The sequence below is a fragment of the Bidens hawaiensis genome, unplaced genomic scaffold, assembly GCF_021521415.1.
Source record: "Bidens hawaiensis isolate Kalapana, Puna unplaced genomic scaffold, B.hawaiensis_p1.1 tig00037771_1, whole genome shotgun sequence".
In the NCBI taxonomy this organism is placed as follows: domain Eukaryota; kingdom Viridiplantae; phylum Streptophyta; class Magnoliopsida; order Asterales; family Asteraceae; genus Bidens; species Bidens hawaiensis.
Genome location: NW_027496615.1, coordinates 153,398 through 178,466, shown reverse-complemented (window position 1 = coordinate 178,466; position 25,069 = coordinate 153,398). Strand labels below are relative to the sequence as shown.

Below are 25,069 nucleotides of genomic sequence, written 5' to 3'. Positions count from 1 at the left end.
CTGGCAGAGGCTCCTTCCGGTTGCTCATCTTCTATTCTTTGGTTTTTCACCAAGTGAGCCAGCCTGCCTGATTTTACATCCTTCTCGATCGCATCCTTTAAATGATGGCATGCGTCGGTGTTGTGGCCCGGGGACCTGTGAAATTCACAATATTTGCCACTGTTTTGCGGTCCCTTGTAGTGTAGTTGCTTGGGGGGCTTGAATTGAACATTCTCAGTACTTAACACCTGTGAAGGTGTTTTAGTGAGGGGTGTCCATATTCTTGGCAGAGGTCTGCTAGGATCTCTGCCGCCCTCCCTCTTGTCACCCTCCCCGCGATTACGAACATCTTTTTGGGGCTGGGGTGAGCTTGGTTGCGCTTGCTTTTCTGCGGAAGAAAAACTTGTTGGCTGCAACCTGGACCATACAGAGTTCTGTTTGGCCCTCTTCTCTTTGCTGCGCGGTGATTCAGCCTGATGCGCTCTTTCTCTTGCCCTATCTTGGGCAATCTGTTTTTCATTTCTCGCGAAAACTCGCGATGCCTCCATTAACTTGGCCCACGTGGTGGGCATGCCATCTTTGCTTACGAGAGCTCGTCGTAATTGATCACTGCGCGCGCCTTGTATAAAGGCCACGCGCAGGAGTTGCTCGGTTATACCTCCGATTGCCAGAGACTCCTGATTGAACCGAGTGATGTAATCTTCAATCGTTTCATCATTCCTGCGTACGCAGTGCATGATGTCATCAGGATCGCGCGTGTGCCTGCGCTGCTGTACGAAGTGGGCTTGGAACTTTTCTAATAGTTCCTCGAACCCATCAATTTGCCCAGTCGGCAAGCTCTCGAACCATACCCGCGCCGCGCCCGGCAGCGAGCAAACATATGACACCATGTTGGCATCGTCCAGCTCTCTAGGTTTCCCGTGTTGTAAAAACCTTGCAAGAAATCGTCTGGATCTGTCGTGCCGTCATATTTACCCAAACCACTTGGCATCTTGGTCTTGTGCTGGATGGGAGCCTGCGCGATGCGCGCAGTGAACTTTGAGTGTTTCACCAAGATGGCTGGTCTGTAGGGTGTGGTTACGTCCACTTGCCCTCTGACTGGTGGGCTGTACGGCATGTGCCAGATCGGCTCTGGCTCCAGGCGCCATGTTCACAGGCGCGCGGAGCTGTGAGCCTCCTGCATGAGTATCTCGCGTCTTCCTCATGCTATGCACTTCTTCATCACTGAACTCAGTGTGTGCAGTGTGAACAGAATGTCCTTCTTCCGGCGCGCGCGGCCTTTTTGTAGTCTGCTTATCAAACGCTTGCCTTTGTGTTTGGTCGGCTAGCTTCTTCTGTTTGACCATTTCATTGTACTTTTCCATCAGACGCCGCTGCTCGTTTATGAGCCATTCATTCGGATCATTTGTTTCTTCTTCTGGACCCATTGGTCCTTTCAGTTTCGCGCCGGCCATATTTTGTAACGTGAGATCGTCTGGAGGAGTTTCAGTCTGGCCGTGAGGGGTTGTGACGAAGGGACGGTTGCTGGTGGTACGCGTAGAATCACGCGGAACCCTCAGAACCTGCTGTCCGTCGTTAACACCCTCACGTTCAATATCCTCCAGAGCTTGATCAACGTTACGAACGCCAGAAACCATGGTGATTGATTTTTTTATGTAGATCTGATGAGATCTGATTGCCGATGTAACAGTGGATGGCGCCAATGAAGAAACGTGGATCTACTCACTGGTAGCAGATCTACTTTCCTCGGGTGTGATTATACTATTTCACCGATGGTTCTTCTGGATCTGTGTTCTTCCACCTACAAAATGAACAGCGCCGTTACTTACCCCTCAGAAAGGGACAGAGGGGTCCTCTTTGGGGTAACCCTCCGGCGTGAGAATAAGTATATGTAGGAGAAGATGATAATGTGAGAGTAAGGGAATTTTGGGAAGTATTGCTTAAAATGCTGAATACTGTATGTTACTCTGTATGATTGTGTGATTGAATATGCTTCAATGTGAATCAATGTGTCTGTAACTATGTACGTTATGATGTATTTATAGTGCTAGGGTTTCCACTGATTGAGCTGAGACCAAATTAGGGTTTTGTTGGCCTCCTCCAATCGATTTGCGCCACGTGTCCCTGGAGACACCTGGTGCTTTTTCATTGGTTATGATCACGTGGTAACCCATGAGTCATGCTGAGCTGTCCACCTTTCGTTTAGCAGCTGTCAACATCAGCATATCCTTATTCCTTAAAAAGATGCCTTCTGGAAGGTTGTCTGACGTGCACAATCAAGGTTGCCCCAATCCTGATTTGGATAAGGACGAGGTTGATTATGTGCACGTGTGATATGCGCCCATCCTGAGGATGCGCGAGGTCTTCTCTTTATTCTCACGCGCAGATGTGATACGCACAAGCATGTAATACGCGTCACGCGCGGATGCCCCACGCGCATGGGTGGGCATGTATGATGCGCGAGCATGTGATATGCGCCGCGCGCGGATGCGCCACGCACGATGTGATATGCATAAGCATATATGATGCGTGAGCATGTGATACGCGCGAGCATATGTGATGCATGAGCACATGTGATGCGTGAGCATATGTGATGCTTGAGCATATGTGATATGTGCAAGCATGTGATGCTTGAGCATAAGTTTTGGCTTTGTACCTTGATAATATCTTTGACTTCTAATGTCTTGTATATATCTTGTGGGTTGACCCGCCCCGTTCGGTGTTGAGGCGGGTACATACCTCTTCACAAACAAGCATAAAGATATAGTTTACATCATAATCTTAGATGGTTACAGTTTCGTTCGGTCCATTCATTACTGTTTTTTTGGTTTGACCATTTATTTGGTTCGGTTCCTCACAAAAAGCAAAATCAAACCAAACCAATATTGCGGTTTTTAATAAATATCAAAACCGAACCATCGGTTTATGATTCGGTTTGGTCAATGCTTACTATTTTCTATCTATATTATGATCTCCAAAGTTGTGTGGTAGTGAGACCCCTGTTTCTTATTTTCTAGACAACTTTAACAAAATCCCCCACAAACTTAAACCCATAACCCCCACTTCCTTTAACTCCAGAATTTTCAAAATAATAGAAAGATTCAGCCAAATTGAACATCAGTCGTTCAAACCATAAACCCTAGCTATAGCTTAAGCCTAGTCGTTCAAACCATAGTCGAACCCTAGAAGTCGGGAAACAGAAAATCTACGAGGATAGGGAATAGGAATAGGGAAACAAAAATCATACCTGGTTCGGGCAGAAATCAAGCGAGGATGGTGGTGGTGTGCGTGGGTGGGTAATTAGATAGAGATTAGAGGATGGTGATAGAAGTGAAAAGGAAGAGAATGGAAGTGAGAAATGAAACCCTAGAGAAATGATTTCTCCACTTTTTTTAGAGAAAAGAAATCAGGGAAATGGAAATGGTTTATTTCCATTTCTCACCTCTTTCTTTCGTAAACAAACAAGAGAATTGTTTCCATTTCCATTTCTCACCCCCCAATTCTCTGTACCAAACACCCCCTAGTTTATTTCAAATATTGTTTTAGTTATTACAACATTAATTTTTAGACACACTTAGACATTATTGTTAATAGATTATTCTCTAGTTTTGTTTTTTAAACATCGAAATTCTACATTTACTTTGAACTTGTAAGGATTTAAACCCATAACCTCATATTTATAAAAGAAGACACCATACCAATAGACCAACATGTCATGGATATTCTTTATTTTTGTTGATTTTAATAAAAGTAAAGTAATAATCATGCTTGGATCATAAAACATAATACCTTCAAGACAGAAAAAAATTATATTCTTTATATCTTATACTGTAACATGATACAATATGATATTTGTATAAAACACATTGTTACAGCCACATACATTTTAAGTCTTTATATTATATATACCATAACATGTTTTAATTAATAACTTGATTCAAGATGATACCTCCATTCACATCATATTTCACTTTTTCATGTACGTTTAACCAACCTTGCAAAAAAGTATTAAACTATATAACAATTTAATGTAATTAATAATTAATAATTAATAATTAAAATATAGCAAATTTTAATTAAGGAAAAAAAAACAATGAAAAACAAAAGGCAAACAAGGTAAGAAAAACTTGATTGGTAGTAGCATAAACAAACTGAGCGCAAAGCAAACAAACTAATAATAATAATCTCTTCCCGAAAAACCCTCATTTGACTCCGGCCACCACCACCTGCTGCCGTAACGCTGCCACTAGCCACCACCAGTCGTTTTCTTCTTATACTCGTAAGCACCTACTAGTACAGCACATTACTATAATTAATTAATTACAATCACATCTAATACCACACACTAAACCCTAACTAACACAACGCACACACAATTGACGATCCGTATTCCCTAATTACTCAATTGATTAATCTGTGTAGCTACTTGCATTGCTGTTCCAACGGATAATTGGCTAGCTATGGACGATTTGGTGTCCGTATGCAAGGTAATTCGTCAATTTTTGTTTATAATTTCATGATTATTATCGTCAATTTGATTTTATTGTTAGGATATGAGTTATACGTCGTTGAATTTGCTTTATTGATTAGGTTACAGTCATTAGAGATGCTAATTAGGTTTTTTTTTGCTGATAATGTGTGAAATTAGAGTTAAATAAGTTGATGATTTGGAATCATACATGCGTAATTGGATATATGTAATTCTGTATGCTATGAATGTGTTGTGTAGGTATATCTGTGTATGAATTTTGATTTGTGTGAAAAGTTTTTGAAACTTTTTAAGGAAAACAACAGTTAGGGCACATTTAGGCTGCATTTGCTTTGCGGTAACTCGTCAATTTGCTTAAAGTTTTAAGATTAATATCGTCGTAGTTAATTTCGCTGGAGTTTGATTTTGATTTAATTGTTAGGATATGAGGTTTACGTCGTTGAATTTGCTATAGTGATTAGGTTACAGTGATTAGAGATATTAATTAGGTTTTATATTTGCTGATAATGTGTGAAATTGGAGTTAAATAAGTTGTTGATTTGAAATCATACATGCGTAATTGCTTACCTGTAATTCTGTGTAGTGTATGCTATGAAAATTGCAGACAGTTAGGGCACATTTTAGTTGCATTTGAATTGCTGTGTATGTTCTTCATTGTGACTGATTATTATGGACGTAATTAATGTTGTCGGGGCTTGAATAGTTGAATTTTATTCAGTTGTTGGACGTGAATTTAGGTTTTGGATTAGGTTACAGTGATCAGAGTCCAGAAATGTTTTTTTTTTGTTGTTGTTGCTGCTGCTGATAATGTCTGATTTGGAATCATACATGTATAATTGCGTATCTGTAATTCTGTATGCTGTGAATGTATTCTGTAGGTGTATGAATTTCGATTTGTGTGAAAAGTTTTTGAAAATTACAGACAGTTAGCACACATTTTAGTTGCATTTGCTTTGCTGTGTATGCTCTTCATTGTGACTGTAATTAATGTCTTTGGGGATTGAATTTGATTCAGTTGTTGGATGCGAATTTTACGTCATTGAATTTGCTCTGTTAATTAGGTTTAGAATTAGGTTACAATGATCAGAGTCCAGAGATGTTAATTAGGTTTTTATTTATTTATTTTTTTACTTTGTTTTATTTTTTATTTTTTTTTATTTGCTGATAATGTTTGATTTGGAATCATACATGCATAATTGCGTATATGTAATTCTGTATGCCGTGAATGTATTTTGTAGGCATATGTATTTCGATTTGTGTGAAAAGTATATGAAAATCTAAAGGAAAACAACAGTTAGGGCACGTTTTAGCTGCATTTGCTTTGCTGTGTATGTTCTTCATTGGAATTTCTGTATAAATCTAGCACAGTGGATTTGAATTATAGATTTGGCATGCGGTGGAATGGTTACTGGACTGTCATGTGTGTTTTTTGCTTAAATGGTTATCGTTTATTCGACTGTTAATAGAATATTTGTTCTGATTATTATGATTATTATTGTTGTAATTAATTTGTAATTAATGTCGTCGGAGCTTGATTTTGATTCAGTTGTTGTGTATGAATTTTACGTCGTTGAATTTGCTCTGTTGATTTGTTTTGGATTAGGTTACAGTGATTAGAGATGTTAATTAGGTTTTTTTGCTGATAATGTTTGAAATCACAGTTAAATTAGTTATTGATTTGGATTCATACATGCATAATTGCATATATGTAATTTTGTATGCTATGAATGTATTGTGTAGGTATAACCATATGTGAATTTTGATTTGTGTGAAAGGTTTTTGAAAATTTAAAGGAAAACAACAGTTAGGGCGCATTTTAGCCGCATTTGCTTTGCAGTGTATGCTCTTCATGGAAAATGCTGTATAAATCTAGCACAGTGGATTTGCATTATAGATTTGGCATGCGGTGGAATGGTTACTGCACTGTCATGTGTGTGTTTTGCTTAAATGATTATCGTTTATCCGATTGTCAATCAAATATATGATATGAATAACTTCATTTTAGCTATCCATTTGTTTGTTAACGAGACAACGTTGTGATGCTTTCACACTTTTACGCCCGTTAGAACCTCTACTTCAAGGACAAATATAGTTTACTGTTTGAGGAAGAACCGGCTGGCCAAATGTAGTGGTGGCTTTGATCATAGAGCTGAACGTCTCATGGTGCTAGTTGTTGAGTAAAGCCTTTGGCAACGAGTCGTGCTTTATAACGGGTGACTTCGCCCTGTGAATTCTTCTTTAACATGTAAACCCACTTACAATATATAATATTAGTATTGTTGACAGAAGGGAATAACAGCCCTGCTCCATTCTTATGAAGCGCATCAAACTCTTCAGTCATGGTGTGACGCCACTTCGGTGACTTGTTGACAACGGCAAAGGAAGTAGGTTCAATAGTAGGAGAACTAGTAGTGAAGAAAGCGGATGGATTATAGGTAATGGTCTTTTTAGGGTTTTGTCGAAGGTGGGATGGCCGAAGGGGAGAAGGGGTCGGTGTAGGGTCAGAATGTTGTGAGGAAAGGAATCTGTGTTTTGAGGAACATAAGTATTTGATGGAGATGATGGTAGTGATTGTGGTGGTGTAGGAGATGTGGAGGTAATAGGTCATGGTGTGGAAGGAAGAGTACTAATAGGAGAGGAGGACTGGGTGGATCGATTTGGGTAGGTTCATGACAAGGGTTTGGAACTGTTGTGTGGTAAATAGAAATATGCGGGGAAGTTGGAGGAGGTGCGTTTGTGTAATAGGGGTTTGAAATGGGAAGACATGTTCATTGAAATGGGCATGTCTCACGATATGTATGCGCTCGGTAATTGGGTCTAAGCATAGTTATTAAATGCGCTCTCAAGGCACATATGCCTTGCCTGGGGCCTAGGCGCAATGCGAAAAAAACTGAGGGCTTGAGAAAAAGAAAGGACATATTTAAATAAAAAATAAAAAATATATTATGTAATGAAAATTTATTCTATTCTTCAAACAAAATAAACAAAAGCTATTATATAGCATTTAATATCATCTAATTAGTACTAAAAGTTCTAAAATAGTCGAGATTCAAATGTAATTCCAAAACTTAAATAACAAAATGTTCAATTAATTCCTTTGACCTCTCCTAGATCTAAGTTTCATAGTGCTTTTTGCGTTTCTTTTGCTCGGCTTTTATCTTCTCATGTTCCTATCGTAGACCAAAGCGCTCGCCTAGGCACTAGAAGCTCATTTATTGAGCCTCGCCTGAAAAATGGGCCTAGGCGCAAGAAGCGAAGGCTTGTAATAACTATGGATCTAAGCGACGATAACCGTGATGAGTGGGACTATACCCAAGAAAAACACACGGTGTAGTGCGAAGGTTCATTTTATGATGGTTGTACGGTCGAAGGTAGGGAAAGCATTGACACCCGAAGACACGAAGAATCGAGTAACCTAGTTTGCGGTTGAAGAGATGCTGAAAGGGGGATTTGTTTGAGGAAATTCTGGATGGTAGACGATTAATGAGATGAACAATGGTTTCAAAGGCAAAATGTCAGAATCGTTGTGGAAGATGAGAATGGGCAAGAAGGACAAGCCCGGTTTCCACAACGTGATGATTACGACACCAAACAATTCCGTGTTGGACTTTTGGTCACTAGTATAGGGACATGAGTGTCGATGAATAATTCCAAGTTTCATGAAGGGAAAAAGGTTACGAAAACTCCCCTCCCCGATCGGTTTGAACACTTTTCAGTTTGGTGTTAAATTGTCATTCCACCATTGTTACAAAATGTGTAAATGTGGTGTATGCATTGGATTTTTGTACAAGGGGATAATGCCACATATAACGGGTGTGATAATAACACATAACAGAAAAAAACTGATGCCCATCAAAAGATACAGTAGGTGGGGGCTCCCAAACATCACAGCATATTAAATCCAAAATATTATTACTTTGAAACTTTGAGTCATTCAAAAAAGTTTGGAAGATTTTCCCAACTACATAAAGTAGAACATAATTTTGTAGATCCTGGTAAAGAACAATGCGAAATAACATAATGAAAGACACATTCATGCGGATGTCCAAGACGCTGATGCTAGACAGCTAAGGAAGCTTTTGTGGCTGTGAAGACATGCTTAGGAATTGTTCATATTTGAGGAAGCTGGATGGAGTAGAGACCATTTTCACTTGGACCCATAAGGAGGATGTTGTGTGAATACTCGTCCTTCACAACAAAGAAAGAAATATGAAACTCAAAATAAACATTATTATCAACACAAAATTTTTAACAGATAATAAGTTTTTTGAATTGCATGAACATGAAGAATATCACAAAGATTCAATGTTTTGTTGGGTGAAAAAGATTTAGATGAACCGATGCGAAGAATAGGTAAAGGCTTACCGCCACCAACGTGGAGTGAATCATTACCTTGGCAGACTTCAGAGTTGTCAAGGTTTGATAAGTTAGGAGTAGCATGGCTATTAGCACCCGTGTCCAGCAACCAGATGGCCCCTAATGTTGAGCCAAAATTTGAAAAACTTGTAAAATTGGCTTGCGGGCCGGACCAAGCAGTATAGATTAGGTCGGGCATTCAGAGGGGAGATGAGCAATACCACAACGATTACAATGGCCATACACCAGTTTCTGAGTTGATGCCCAAGCAAACTGCCTAGTAGATGGAGCTTGATTATTTCACGGTTCCGGTTATTGTAATTACCACTGTTGCCTTGGGAATTACCCCGATGATCGCCTCTGTTGTTTGATGGACGAGAGGCATAAAAAAACCTTTGGGTTTTGATTGGGTGTAGTAGGGTTTAACTGATAACCCAACTATGATGGCAACTGCTGCAAATTATTTAGGCGCGCATAAAACACCTTTGGGTTTTGATCGGGTGAAGTAGTAGGGTTTAACTGATAACCCAACTATGATGCCAACTGCTGCAAATCATTTAGTTGCGGTTGGATGATATTAGAGTTACCAGCAGTGGCAAGAAAGACTTTTGGTGCTGAGACATAAAGATTAGGATTAGGTTTGTTAACCATGTAATCATGGTCAGACAAGAGACCATGCAACTCGTTGAAGGTTATTGGTGGGTAACAGGCCACAAGAGTGGACTTTAAACCATTGTTTTCATCTCGTAATTCAGAGATGGTGAGCATAACAAGGTCTTGATCCTTAATGGGTTTGCCAATATTGGCTAAAGCAGAAGCATATTCCATACACAGGTTAAATAAGTGACATGGGTTCATCACCCTTCATCATTATCTGGAGTATTGTGTTTTCAACGTGTATTCACGAGAGGCTGTGTGTGGTGCATATGCACGTTCTAAAGAAAGCCAAAGATCTCTAGAAGTTGTACCTTGAACATGTTGAAAGGATGCTTCAGAGATGGTGGATAGGATGATCATCCGGACATGAGCATCATTGGCTATCCACCGGGAATAACTTGGGTTATCAGCAGTTGAAGATGAAGATTCACCTGGTTTATCTGGTGGAATTGAAATCTTTGCTTCAGGGCAGGGTATGATACCGTCAGCATAATCAAACAGATTATTGGTTATAAGTAAAGGCTCGCTCATCGCCTTCCAATACCCATAGTTCGTTGGTGAGAGGGTGAAGGCGAATTTGTGAGTGTTGAGTAGTTTTCTCTGCTGTTGTAAAGGCAGCAATTGCAGCCATGACAGTTTCTTAATCAGAAAATATAACCAGAGGTAAGGGAAGGTGGGGCTGTTGAGTTACCTTGGCTTTCATACCATATTTGACCAATGAAAGGTTTAGTTTATTGAACGACTAGGATATAGCCCGTGTAATACACGGGTGGTTAAAAAAAATACAGCAAAAAAGTTAAATTTAATAATATACGTAATAACATATCTTGCCGTCTCAAAAGCATATTAAAATATATTTATATGTCTAAAAATATGTTTAATACAACATATTATTATCTTATGGATTCATGGTAACATACCTTATGGAAGAATGATTTTGTTTTAATAGTATAAATAGGTAGATTAAAATTAAATAGCTTATTAGGTGTAAATTATAAGTTTGGAAATTGTTGAGGTGGAATCCCATGTGGATAGCTTAATTAAAGGCCATGTGGAAACTATTGTTGCCTTAATATAATAGTTAGATTAGATAGGTTACAAGGCTCATTATATAGAGAAACATATTACACTTAGAACCCTCTATTATAATATAAATACAAAATACATGGTTTAACACTTGTTTATCATTCGAGTTGAGGACAACACGTGTTACTCTATGGCTCTATTTTTTTATTCATATGTTATGTGTTAGTATTACTTTATGGACTGTATGAGTTTTTTCCTTGTATAACATTATATCGTTTTTTGTATATATTATTATTACCCCAGTAACTCATTTTCTTCTTTCAGAAAAAAATGGCAACTTTTAGGCTTTATGAGCTTAAAGATGTCCTGGGCCAACTTGGTCTTCCAAGAACAGGGAAAAAGCAGGTATTTTCTCTATTACATTAATATGTCCCTGTTGAGAATTTGAGATTTTAGTATTTTATATATATACTATATATGCCTAGTTACCCTCTATTATTTTGCATGTGTTTTAGGGAAGTGTATATATTTGATGCTTTTTTTACGTTCATCCAATGTGTGCTTGATATATTCCAGACGACCGTACGTTACCTTATTTGCTCAATTGCCAATAACACGTTGACTAAAATGGCACTATTGAGTTTTTGTTTGACCCGAGCTTGTTTAAATTGGGGGAGATCAGTCAGGAAATACTATGTTTTTGTTTGACCTTTCATGGCTTCGCTAGTTTGTTTGACTTTTAAGGATCGTGGGCTCACTAGTTTTTGTGTCATTTTCTGTACTTGTAAAGGGTATGAAAATTTATTTCACCTTTGTAGGGTTTTCATATTTCACGCTACTGCGCAGACAGACACAAAAGATGGTCTCATGTTTACATTTTTGTTATGTGTTTGTTATTGAAAGATCAAGATATGAACATGTTTAATAATCTTAATAGTCCCCAAACAAATTGCATATTGAAAATAAAAGAAACACTTAATGAAGAACAAAACCGGCCTGCAAATGATGCTTCATAAACTATTTCATAAATCAAGGGTACTTATGTCAACTATTTCAGTCAAGGAAATAACATAATATTTTGTGGCACTACCGGAATCAATATAATTACATTATTGGAGGCCCAAGTTATTTTTGAAAATGATTTATGTCGATCGTGGGATCCAAATAAAACATGCATGTACAAGTATCTACTGATGCGCGTATGGTTATTCACAATCTCTTGAAACCGTTGATATGTATCAGTTTTTCGTACATGTGTTATATCTTTTACAGTTTACTCTTCATGCTGCGAAGTCTCAATTTCTTTATTAATTTAATTATCTCACTTGTTCTAAAGTATATAATAATAAGTTTAATGTAATGTATATTGTTGTCTTTATAGGATCTTGTGGATAGGATTCTGGCTTTGTTTTCTGACGCGGAAGGTAAGGCTTAACTTGATACTTACCGTCGTTTAAAAAAAAATCATTTATAGGCATCTTTTTTATTTTTATATTTGTAACTTTTTTGGTTTCTTATTTTAGTTTCCTCATGTTTTTCTAGCATCAAGTACTCATCTTAATGGTGCTCTGCGAGCTAAGAATCATATTCCAAAGGAGGATGTGGCAAAGATAATTGAAGATATTCACAGGCAAGTTTTTATTACTTCCGTAATATGTTATGATTTTGTGGAATTCAATCTAATATTTGCTGTGGCTTCAGTAATATGCAGCCTACAGGGGCAAAAGCTCCAGTAGCTAGTGGACAAACGGTGCCCGACAGTAACAGCGTGTCACTTAAAGACGAAAATGTGGATCAAAAAGTTCGTTGTCCATGTGGCAGTACGGTGAAAACTGAGTTCATGATTCAGGTTTTTTTTAATACTATTTAGAAAGTCTTATGCATTTTAGTGGTGCTTATAACTTATATGTTATCATGACTTCTTTTCAAATTTGAAATTGCTTTCGTTCAGTGCGTGGATTCACAGTGTAACGTTTGGCAACATATTGCGTGTGTTATTATCCCGTTTGAGTCACCTGAGGAAGCTACGTCTGCTCCTTCTCAGCATTATTGTGAGATTTGTAGACTCAATCGATGTGACCCGTGAGTATTATAGTATTCACATCTGCCCCTCTTATTTATCTGAACCCAAATATATTAGTGAATAAACAGTGGAGTTTTATTATATTACTAGGCTTGTAAAAGTCCCGAACTAACACAAACGGGGTATGCTTGTGTTTGTTCCTTTAACTTTACCCGAATAAGCAATTGAACACGGGCAATTAAACGAATGAGGTTTTCTTGTTCGTGTTCATGTTCATTTAGAAGTGTTCTTGAACGTTTATGTTCGTTTATTAATATAATAAAAGAACAATTCACGGATGTAAACGAATGAACATAGTTGAACACAGATGAACGGACATAAAAGAACGAAAACCAATTAAAAGTAAACTATTGGCCTTAAAAGTTAATAAACCTAGACTAATTGTAAGAGGTCATTTTTTTATTTCTTAAAATTAAACTAAATTGAAACTTGCCTGATTTGTTTAAACGAACATAAATGAACGAACTTAAACTAACGGGCATAAACAAGCATAGATGACTATAAATGAATGGACGAGACATGTGAACATGTTCGTTTAACTAAATGAATAAAAAATGTTGTTCATGTTCGCTCGTTTGTTAAATAATCGAATTTTTCCGTTGATCGGTTCATTGAACGTTCAGTTTGTTTACAAAACCTACACATTACAGTTGAAGTCTTGATATGTTTATCAAGCAATCTCAATTTTGGATAACACTGATTGATTTGGTATAACATTTTTCTATACTTGGTAATTTTGTAATTATTTCAGTATTTTTTTATTCTACAAATTTATTTGGTTAGGTTTTGGACAACTTTGGCACATCCTCTATATCCTGTAAAGCTTCTTAGCTCAGATATACCAGATAACGAGTAACTTAACCATCGCCTATTTTACTTAAATCCTGAACTTTTTAACTGTTATATTTTTAATTCCATATTTGCCCTGTTTAGATCACATCCGGTACAGAGTGTGGAAACAAGCTTCCAGATTACTAGAGCTAATGTACATCTGCTGGAGAAAGCAGGATATGATGTACAGGTGGAATTCCTATAATTACAATTTCCAGTTTTTTTAACTGAAAAGTTAGTTATTTAACAGGTTTTCCATTTCTTTTTAGCAGGCATGGTGCATTCTTCTGAATGACAGTGTTCAATTCAGGATGCAATGGCCTCTATTTTCTGATCTAAAAGTCAATGGTATGCTGACTTTTTCATTATCTATGGACCATTTAAATTTTATGTTGCGCATGTATTTAGCCAGCAAAGAAGCAGACTCATTCCTTTTTCAGTGGCTGGCATTATAGGGATATTCGACGTTTAACGAGATAGTATAGTTCTAGACTAAAACTAGTGAAAAACAAGACTGAGGTCAATAGGGGCATTATTAGTAATTGCGTAGGTGCTTTATGAAGTATTAACCATGCTCATCTCCAGTTGCCATTGTAAGGGACTGTTGATACTTTTTTGATTCGAAACTAGAAAGAGGCAGGCTAGAAAGCATACGATTTGAGACCCTTACGGCCTTACCTAAAGGCAGTAGGGTGGAAAGAGGGTCTTAGAGTGCTGGCTAGATGAGATAAATCATATCTGTAAGCGATTGAGGGACAGCAAATGCCTACCCTCCGAATAGTATACCTTCTAGTGATTCGACCAGAAATTACAGACTTATCTTATCTATAGAAAGAGGTTGGCTTCCTCATCCAACCATCCTCTCCTAAAAGACAGCCTTCTAGCTCTTACAGTTGTAAATTCCAACTGTTTTGGGTTGGAGTGGGACATATGATCAGTAACTGAGAAATACCATGATGGGAATTTTGGAATCATGATAATAAATTTTAACTATTATAATATTATTTATCGATTTAATAAATGATATCTACTTTTCAGGAATCCCTGTCAAGACAATCAATCGACCTGGATCAAAGTTGCTTGGAGCCAATGGTCGTGATGATGGTCCATCAGTAAGCAATTTTATTTTTTCACTTAACGAACCGGACAAACACGAACAGAGCATGCATGTGTTCGTTTAAATGTAACCACACAAACGATCGAGCACGGGCGAGGTCTTCTTGTTCATGTTGGCTCGCTAAGAAAATGTTTGTGTTTGCTTAATGCCATTCTTGAACAGTATAAATGAATGGTTCTGTTCACGAACGTAAATGAAGGAATATAACTGAAGACGAATTAGAAGTAAATGTGAACAATGTGTTACAACCTAAAATGTTACTAATACTAGATTGAATTGTAATGGGCTTAAAAAGTTTAAATGAATTATTAATGAAATAACTTAATCAAACGTAAACTAACGAACATAAACAAATTTAAACGAACGTTCACGAACATAAATGAGTCAAATGATTCACTGAACGTTTGGTTTGTTTACAGACCTAAATGTTTACCTTAACTCCATTTTTTAATGACTTCTGTCTTGTTTGTGTGTGTGGTGTTTTTTTTTCCCCAGATTTCAGTGTTTCTAGTGGAGGGCTTGAACAAGATCTCGTTATTTGGTTCTGATTCTCGAAGTTTTTGCTTAGGTGTCAGATTAGTTAAACATAAATCGGTCCAACAGGTAACGTAACTTATTTTTTATTTAGTAAAAACCATATATATAATTATTCACGCATTTATACTTTTGGTAGGTTATTAACATGATTCCTAGAGAAGAAGAAGGTGAATCTTTCACTGAAGCCGTTGCCCGTGTTTGTCGGTGCATTGGTGGTAGAATGAGTGCGGCTAATGATGATAGTGAAAGTGATTTAGAGGTCATTGCAGATAATATCACAATTAATCTCCGTTGCCCCGTAAGTCTTCTTAACTTGTAGGCCCCACTAATACCCTACCAAGGCAGGTGTTTTATATATATATATATATTATATATATATATTGATGTCAATGGCAGATGAGTGGATGTAGAATGAAAACCACTGCTAGATTTAAAGGATGCATTCACCTGGGGTGTTTTGATCTTCATACACTTGTTCAAATTAACCAACGGTCTAGAAAGGCAAGTTCCACCATATTTAACTGTTAAGTTACTAGTCCAGAGGTGTTTAAACGAGTCGAGCTGAGCCCGAGCTTGATTAGGCTCGAGATTGGCTCGTTTATTATATATTAATTAGTATATATACGTTTTGTTTTTATGTATATTTTAATTATTATTTTTATATATAAGATAATATATATATATACTGGTTGTTTTTATCAAAATCTTATATATAACCAGGAGTTTCCCCCGCACATTGCAGCGGGAATTGTTGTCATTTTTCTTTTATTCAGCCGGATCCAAATCGAACATAATTTGAATCTTTGTACTCGGACAATTTATAGTTTTACAATTCAGAAAAACGAATTCGAATAATCCAAATAACCAAGAAATTAAGTAAATGGATAAGCATTTATACTAATTCAGGTTATAATAATTTTAATTAATAAGTATGAGCTAATAGTATTAATTAATACTAATAATTATGTTATATAATAGTTATTATAAATACTTATGAAATCATAATATTAATTATTATGCTGGAAAAGGTAGGAGGAGGTGCCAAATATGTATTTAATATATTACTTATATATAATAGTGACTCTTATATAAATAATATATATTAATATATTCAATACAAATTATATAAATAATAGGCTTGTTTAGGCTCATGAGCCACTTGTTTATTAAATAATGTTTTTTTAGGCTCTAGCATGTTTAAGCTTGGGCAAAATTTAGCTTATAGCTCACGAGCAGCATGACATGTTTACACTCCTACTTTTCCTTTAGGTTTTTTTGAACGGCCAACAAACATAGAATTGCCTAGGTACTCCGTAGACCCAATGGCAAAAGAACACCACCAGCTGGCTCAACCCAGCCGTACGGAGCCCTTAAGCGCCTCCAAGTTATCTCCAGTTCCGGGGAAAACCCACCCGCCCGAAGGCCCACTGGTGGTAAAACCCGGGCACCCTCAGGATCGAACCGGAGATCACAAAGATCCCGGTCTTCCTTCATTGAGCCACCCATGCCCTCCCCAAAGTGTTGTAAGTGTGAATCGAACCTGGGTCTCCATTGAGAAACCCAAGGCTTCCTACCACTACACCACATTGGAAAGACCCTACTTTTCCTTTAGTAGTGTTCATTATACAAAATTTTCAATTTTTTTTTGTTTGCAGTGGCAATGCCCTATTTGTCTGAAGAACCATTCATTGGAGGACATTATCATTGATCCGTATTTAAACCGTGTTGTCAAGATGGTACGTTATTAGCTGTTTCCAAATATCTTGATTCTAAATTTAAACGCAGCTGATTTCACTTTTCAAAATTGTCACCCATGTGAACAGATGCAACCTTGTGACGAAGACGTAACCGATATCGAAGTCAAATCAGACGGGTCATGGCGTGTTAAAATCGCACGCCCGTTTATGGATCTTGAAAAATGGCACATTCCAGACGGATCTTTATCCGTTTCTGATTCTAAACCCGGTTCAAGTATCGCAGGAGTGTCCAGTGAAAAAAGTCAGCCCCAGTCAACAAACGAGAACGGGGGTTCAGAACACATGACAGATGGTGGGCAAGAGATCATCTCAATGAGCAGCGGTTCGTCTGATAATATGGAAGAAGGCGAGATCCAAAGTATGACTCGCGATGTTATGGTGGACTCTGCACCTTACAATCGTAACACTTGTTCATCATCATTAGGAGATTTAGATGTTATTGTTCTCAGTGATTCTGAAGAAGAAAACTATGATACGGTTTCTGCAACACCAGGCCCACCTACTACTAGTTTCAATTCACCCATTGCTGATCCTGAACCACCTGATGATATGCATATTGATGATGCTGTATTTCCAGCTGGTATTTCTTTTTTTATTTGTAAATTATTGTTATTAATTGTATAGTTTTGACTAGTTTTTTGTTGCAGCTTCAACTGGTCCTAATGGTGAAGCTGAATCTGCTCGTACGGGTATTAATAAGCGTCCAGGTGGGCCTGGTGGCCCATTTACATTTCCCCGCCAGCCCAGGACTGTAAGAAAGCAGCATGCAACAAAAGATTTACCAAGAGACTAAAAGGTAATATTTATTAACCACAATACAATACATATATTTAATGAGTTATATCATTAAATCAAATCTAAAAATGGACAATATACATTTGGAGAAATGTGATTTCGTGGGTTTTTTTTTTTAAATGGTTATATCTAAACTTTTTTAAGGTTGTTATTCCCTATAATTATGGATTTGAATTTGATGGTAGGGGTGTTTATGAACTGTTGAAACAGACCGAACTGCCCACTGTTCGGTTTTGGCGGTTTAATGATTCGGCCGGCTATTTGAGGCTTGGAACCATTATGCCGAGTTTTTAGTGAATTGTACAAGAACCGTTCAGCGGGAAGTTAGTTTATGTTTGTTTATTTATTGACGAACAAAACAATAATTTTTGCTAATTTTGTTAAACGAATAAAACTTGAACACATGTCTAGTTCATTCATTTATGTTCGTGAACGTTCACTTACGTTCGTTTATATTCATTTGTTTATGTTATTATATGTTTGTTAGTTTTGTTTGTTTAAGTCGTTATTTTACATTCGTTGCATAGTTGTCAATAGCAGTGATAGCGGGCGCTATAGCGCGCTACGTAGCGATGCGACTATAAGCTGCTATGTACTAAATATCGGTCATTTAGCATGATTATAGTGGTATTTAGGGTTTTCTGTTATTTTTATTTTATCTTTTAATATAAAAAATTGTAGAAACCAATTTTTTAGGCTTGTTTAGCTACCAAACAGCTGCACCTTCCACAAGTTCCACCGTAAAAGCTTATTTTGTGAATATAAACCCTAATTATTTGCTTAAAAGTTTTCTACTCCTTTATCGCTAAATATGAGATAGCGGTCGCTATTTAGCGCTATTCGCTACGTAGCATATAGGTGACCCGCCGCTATTTACCACTATTCGCTATTGACAACTATGATTCGTTGATATATTCATTTAAGTTTTTTGGCCCTTACAACATAGTCTAGTTCAACACATTGTTTTCACATTACTTTTAACTAGTTTGAACTCAGTTGTGTTTGTTCATCTATGTTCAGTTATGTTCCTTTGTTTACGTTCGTGAACCATTTGTTAATACTGTAAAAGGACAAACATAAATGAACACAGGCATACTCATTTAGTTGATAAACGAACTCAAACAAGAAAACCCTGTTTGTTTAATTTTCGTGTTTGATTAATATTAAATGAACGAACACGAGCATGTTCCGTTCGGTTTGGTTTGTTGTTTTCAACCCGTCAAAACTGAACCACCGAACTGTAAAAAGAATTAGTTTAAACCGTCAACAGAACCACCAAACAGCTGAAACCGTCTGGTTTGGTTTGTCTTTTTCTGAAACCATGAAAACTTAGGATCTTGTTTTATTCAGATTATTGTTTGTGTTTACTGGCAGGTGATTATTGCAATGTAACTTAAGTGAAGCTGCAGTTTGAATAGGGTAGTTGTGGTATTTTTCAAATGGATTACAGGTAGTATAGATTCATCTTTTTTGATAAGTTAGTGAAATTGAATCTATGAATTTTGTTGTGTAAATCCTAGTACCATCTTGTACAGATAGCCTACACCTTTATCTTTGCATTTTTTTTTTCTTTTTCTTTTTTGGATTTGCATTTATGTGTTGGTTGCTCTATGTACTATGTAGTCCAAGGCCCAAAAGCCAAGTTTAATAATTTGGTTCAAGAGTTGATTACTATTTTCGTTTATGTGGTTTGGTCATAGTTTCTATTTTGGTCCCTACACTTTATGTGTCACTATGATTGTTGCGGTTTCAATTTCTTGTCATTTCAGTCTCTGACACTAATATTGTTATACGTCGCTACGTTCTATGTTAAATAGAATGTTATTTCAGTATTTTTATCTTATGTACAAACTCTTCCAAAAATGTGATGGTGTTAGTCTTAGCGATTGCATTTGAAAGAAATGGAAACCATAAACGGTCATAGGTAAGAAGTGTGGGCATTGAAACTGAGATTTTGACCAAATTACAAGGACAAAAACAATAAGCAACTCGTTATGTTACTAGTAATTTATTTTTAACAATTTGTAAAAAGCTTACATCATAGAGTGAATTGTGTTTTTCGTCATTTATGTTTTCTTTTTTAACAAATTTCAGGCGCAATACTTTAACTAAGTTATTTATAGTGACTGTTCGTTATGTTTCATTTTCTAAACAGATTGTGTCATTTTACCCTAACCCTTTGGCTAAGTTTGTCCTTCAACACACATGAAGGGAGGTTGTTACATTTTTTTTAGAAACTCGCATTTAGTACCCACGCGTTGGGTGGGTATGCGAAAAGAAAAAAAAACATGCCCAAACATTTGAAAACGTTAACGCTAGTCAAAACATAAATGAGAAAAAGAAATATTCAGCAAAACTACAAAAACAGTTTGTATAACAATCCAAAGTGAGTACTGAATAAGCAAACACCAAACACCTGAAAATGGAAATACACAGCCCATACATAATGTGTATAATATCACAATTATACTACCATAGAGAGAGTGTGATTCAAAACTAACAAATCCAAAGCATGTAGTGAAGTTCAAATCTAACTCTCAGCCGCCGTTTGATAAGAAGTAAAAACCATTACCATTTTTCCTCTATCGATATGATCTCCACCTCCTCCTCACCTCACCCATAATAATTAATGACGGTCCACAAAAATCAACTTCGGAATCTTAGCTATTTACGGTTCTTAGTTTCTTCTCTGTCACTCTAATCAAGATCATCAGTAGGTGGATTAAACTTTCAGGTATGTGGTATTTGATTTCGATTCGATAATGGAATACTAATTTTTTATTTTATTATGCTGACATGTTTTTCTTATTTGGTTGCTAATTTGAATTATGGTCTGGTTGTTCGTCATAATTATGACCAATACATAATGAATGTTGTTTATGTGATCCTTTATCCATTTCATATATGTGTTGACTGTTATGTTGTGGTCTCCGATCCATCATGGGTCGGGTCCGGTTTAGACGAATAGACAGAATTAGGAGATTAAGCTGTTTGAGTTTTGGCCAAGCCCAAAAGCTCTAATCAGGCCCAGTTTAGTTAAAGGGTTAAACCCTAATTGTCTAGTCTATATATTCTCTCCTGTACTTGTAAGTTGGAATCACTCAATAATAAGAAAACCTCAGTTATCGACAGTGGACGTAGGTCATACACCGTGACCGAACCACTTAAATCCTTGTGTCTCTTTCGTTTATTCTTTCGGTTTTACTATTGTATTCGTGTTTGTGTGTGACTCCGAACCTAAAAATTGGCATCAGAGCCTGGTTCTCGATTATACACACAGTTCCGCCGCCGCTGCTCCGCTGCTACAGTTCCACCGCCGCCGCTACAGTACCGCGCCGCCGCTACAGTACCGCCGCCGCTGCTACAGTTCCGCCGCAGCTGATTAGGGTTCCGCAGCTGCTGGTTCGTTTTTTCTGATCAGTTTCCAGTCCTTTTATTCCTTGGGTAGTTTGGTTGTTTGCTGTAATCAAAACTCAATTTGGATAATGGCTGAGGACGGAAAGATCAAGATTGAGAAGTTTGATGGTCAGGATTTTGGATGGTGGAAAATGCAAATTGAGGATTTGCTATGTCAGAAAGATTTAATGGAAGCACTAGAAGAGAGGAAACCGGAAAGTATGAAAGATGATGAGTGGAAGGTACTTGACAGAAAAGCCATAGCTGTTATTAGACTCTCACTAGCTAAGAATGTGGCATTCAATATTGTAAATGAAACTACCACGTATGGTCTTATGAAAGCCTTGTCAAATATGTATGAAAAGCCTTCTGCATCAAACAAGGTATTTCTGATTAGACAGCTAGTTAACACCAAATGAAGGAAGGGGCATCTGTTACCTCTCATGTTAATGACTTCAACACTATTATTTCTCGTTTGTCTTCTGTTGATATCAAGTTTGATGATGAAGTTCAAGCGTTACTCTTGTTATCCTCGTTACCCGAAAGTTGGTCAGGGACTGTTACTGCAGTTAGTAGTTCTTCTGGGAATACTAAGCTTACTTTTGAAGGAGTCCGGGATTTGATTTTAGGGGAGGACATAAGAAGAAAGAATTCTGGTGAGACATCTAGTTCTATATTGAGCACCGAAGGGAGAGGTAGGAGAAGAGAGAAAGGTAATGGCAGGGGTAGGTCAAAGTCTAGAAGAAGTCAGTCAAAGCCCAGAAAAGACATTGAGTGTTGGAATTGCAAAGAAATGGGGCATTTCAGAAACCAATGCCCTAACCCCTCAATTTCAAAAGAAAAGAAAGAATCTAAGAAGGAAGTTAATCTGGCCACCGGTTCAGATGATTCAGAAGGTTCAGAAGAGACTCTTATCTGCTGTGTTGAAGAATCAACAGATTCATGGATTATGGATTCTGGTGCATCTTTTCATGCCACTTATAGCACGAAGAAGATGAAGAATCTCCGAACAGGTAATTTTGGTAAAGTTCGTTTGGCTAATTATCATGCTGTTGATATCACGGGGATGGGGGATATTGAACTAAAAACTTCATTGGGCACCTCATGGACTCTAAAGGATGTTCGGGTCGTTCCTAGCCTTAGAAGAAAGCTAATTTCTGTTGGGCAGTTAGATGACCAAGGATATGATGTTATGTTTGGTGGGGGTAAATGGAAAGTTGTGAAAGGGAATCTTGTGATCGCCAGAGGTAAAAAGAAGGGCACTTTATACATGGTTGAAATTCCAGCTGATGGGGTAAATGCAGTGACCAGTGGACCGAGTCAGTCTAGTTTGTGGCACCAACGACTCGGCCACATGAATGAAAAAGGGATGAAAATGCTCGTTGCTAGAGGAAAAATTCCAGAACTGAAGAAGGTTGAATCTGAATTTTGTGAACCATGTGTTTTCGGTAAAAAGAAGAAAGTATCTTTTGTGAAGACCGGAAAACAACCGAAAGCTCAGAAATTGGAGCTTATTCACTCTGATGTCTATGGACCAACTTCAGTCTCTTCTTTGGGAGGATCGCACTATTATGTCACCTTCATTGATGATTCGACACGCAATGTATGGGTTTACTTTCTTAAAAATAAATCTGATGTTTTTGATACTTTTAAGAAATGGAAAACTGCTGTTGAATTGGAAACTGATTTGAAGGTGAAATGCTTGAAGTCGGATAACGGTGGTGAATACGTTAGCAAAGAATTCCGTGATTATTGTGAAGAGTACGGTATTCGGATGATCTTTACAGTCCCTGGCACTCCTCAACAAAATGGAGTGGCAGAACGAATGAACAGGACGTTAAATGAAAGGGCAAGAAGTATGAGACTTAATGCCGGGCTTCCAAAGACGTTCTGGGCAGATGCAGTTAACACTGCAGCTTATTTAATTAACCGGGGATTGTCAGTACCGTTGGGTTTCAAGACACCAGAAGAAGAGTGGAAAGGTAAAGCTGCAGATTATAAGCATTTGAAAGTCTTTGGGTGTAGCGCTTATGATCTAGTGAAAAATGACAAGCTTGATGCTAAAGCTAAAGAATATGTTTTCATTGGATATGGGTCAAACGAAATGGGCTACAGGCTTTGGGATTTAGAAAGCAGAAAAGTAGTCAGAAGCAAGCATGCAACTTTTAATGAGGCTGAGTTATACAAAGATAGAAACACTTCAAAATCAAGGGTTCAGAAAGAGCAGGTTGAATATGAAATTGATGCTCAGAAAAAGACAGTTGAGTCAGCTACCGAACCCGAGACAGAAACTGAAGAAACCACAGTTCCTGAATTTGAAGATGATGATATTGGTGGAAATGAAGAGTCAGAGGGAGTCCCTGACAGTGGGAGTTCAGAGTCTGAGGATGAACAGTCTCCACAAGAACCTGACCCGCCTCAGCACTGGGTTAGGAGGTCCACCAGAGTTTCTAAACAGCCGGTACGTTACAAACCTTCAGTTAATTATCTCCTTTTAACTGAAAATTGTGAGCCAGAGAGTTATTATGAAGCACTTAAGTTGAAAGATTCGCTCCAGTGGGAGCATGCTATGAAGGAGGAGATGAACTCTTTGAGTAAAAACCAGACATGGGTTTTAACCAAGTTTCCACCAGATAAAAGAGTTCTACAGAATAAATGGGTCTATAGAGTCAAGGAAGAACATGATGGGTCTAAACGATACAAAGCTCGTTTAGTGGTCAAGGGTTTCCAGCAAAAGAAGGGAATTGATTATAATGAAATATTCTCTCCAGTTGTGAAGATGACCACCATCAGATTGATCTTAACTATTGTTGCTGCAGAAAATTTACATCTAGAGCAATTAGATGTTAAGACAGCATTTTTACATGGTGATCTTGACGAGGAGATCAATATGGCACAACCTGAGGGATTTCAGGTTGCCGGGAAAGAAAAATGGGTCTGCAAATTGAAGAAAAGCTTGTATGGTCTGAAGCAGGCACCTAGGCAATGGTACCTAAAGTTTGATGATTTTATGGTGAGAACTGGGTACAAGAAATGCGAGGCCGACCATTGCTGCTACTTAAAGAAGTTTAAAGGCTCATATATCATTCTACTTCTTTATGTAGATGACATGTTAATTGCAGGATCTGATATGAAGGAGATTCGCAAGTTGAAGAAACAGTTGTCTGATGAATTTGAGATGAAAGATCTTGGTCCAGCCAAACAGATTTTGGGGATGAGTATATCCAGAAAGAAAGATGGCTCCATAACACTATCCCAAGAGAAATACATAGGGAAAGTGTTAGAAAGATTCAGGATGAATGATGAGAAGACTAAACCGAGAAACACACCTCTGGGAAGTCATTTCAAACTTACCAAAGACCAGTCTCCCAGAACAGAGGAAGAAAGAACAGAGATGGCTAAAGTTCCGTATGCATCTGCTGTTGGCAGTCTCATGTACGCCATGATTTGTACACGGCCAGACATTGCTCATGCTGTCGGGGTAGTTAGTCGTTTTATGTCGGATCCGGGAAAGGAACATTGGGAAGCGGTGAAATGGTTACTCAGATACTTAAAGGGTACTTCCAGTTTGGGGTTATGTTTTAAGGGGAAGGATACAATTCTCAGGGGTTATTCAGATGCTGATCTGGGTGGATGTAAGAAGACGTTTAAAAGCACTACTGGTTATGTTTTCACAGTTGGGGGAACATCAGTATGTTGGATGTCCAGACTTCAGAAAAGTGTTGCTTTATCAACCACTGAGGCAGAATATATGGCAGCAGCCGAAGCAAGTAAAGAATTAGTATGGTTGAGAACTTTTCTTGAAGAGTTGGGAAAGAAACAGGCAGAGTTCTTCTTATATTGTGACAATGAGAGTGCAGTGAAACTTGCGAAGAATCCAGTCTATCATTCGAAGACTAAACACATCGGGAGGAGATATCACTTTGTCAGAGATTTGATCAGTGATGGTGTTTTCAGTTTGAAAAATATCTCAGGTGCTAAGAATCCAGCAGATATGTTCACCAAGCCGGTGATGCTGGATAAGCTGAAGCTGTGCAGAGCTTCAG

The 25,069-nt window shown here is 37.7% G+C and overlaps 1 protein-coding gene across 1 annotated transcript; it reads left to right on the top strand.

Moving 5' to 3' along the window:
* The first annotated feature begins 4,173 nt into the window (after nucleotides 1-4,173).
* LOC143589735 (E3 SUMO-protein ligase SIZ1-like) lies at nucleotides 4,174-19,057 on the top strand. Its single transcript, XM_077070418.1, has 18 exons — nucleotides 4,174-4,258; nucleotides 4,402-4,466; nucleotides 10,832-10,912; nucleotides 11,889-11,931; nucleotides 12,050-12,141; nucleotides 12,219-12,356; nucleotides 12,459-12,589; nucleotides 13,374-13,442; nucleotides 13,524-13,611; nucleotides 13,694-13,769; nucleotides 14,460-14,533; nucleotides 15,034-15,141; nucleotides 15,212-15,373; nucleotides 15,472-15,576; nucleotides 16,731-16,811; nucleotides 16,899-17,412; nucleotides 17,480-17,628; nucleotides 19,002-19,057. The coding sequence occupies exons 2-17, from the start codon at nucleotides 4,440-4,442 to the stop codon at nucleotides 17,623-17,625; spliced, it is 1,935 nt and encodes a 644-aa protein (XP_076926533.1). The 5' UTR covers nucleotides 4,174-4,258; nucleotides 4,402-4,439; the 3' UTR covers nucleotides 17,626-17,628; nucleotides 19,002-19,057.
* Nucleotides 19,058-25,069: the final 6,012 nt, after the last annotated feature.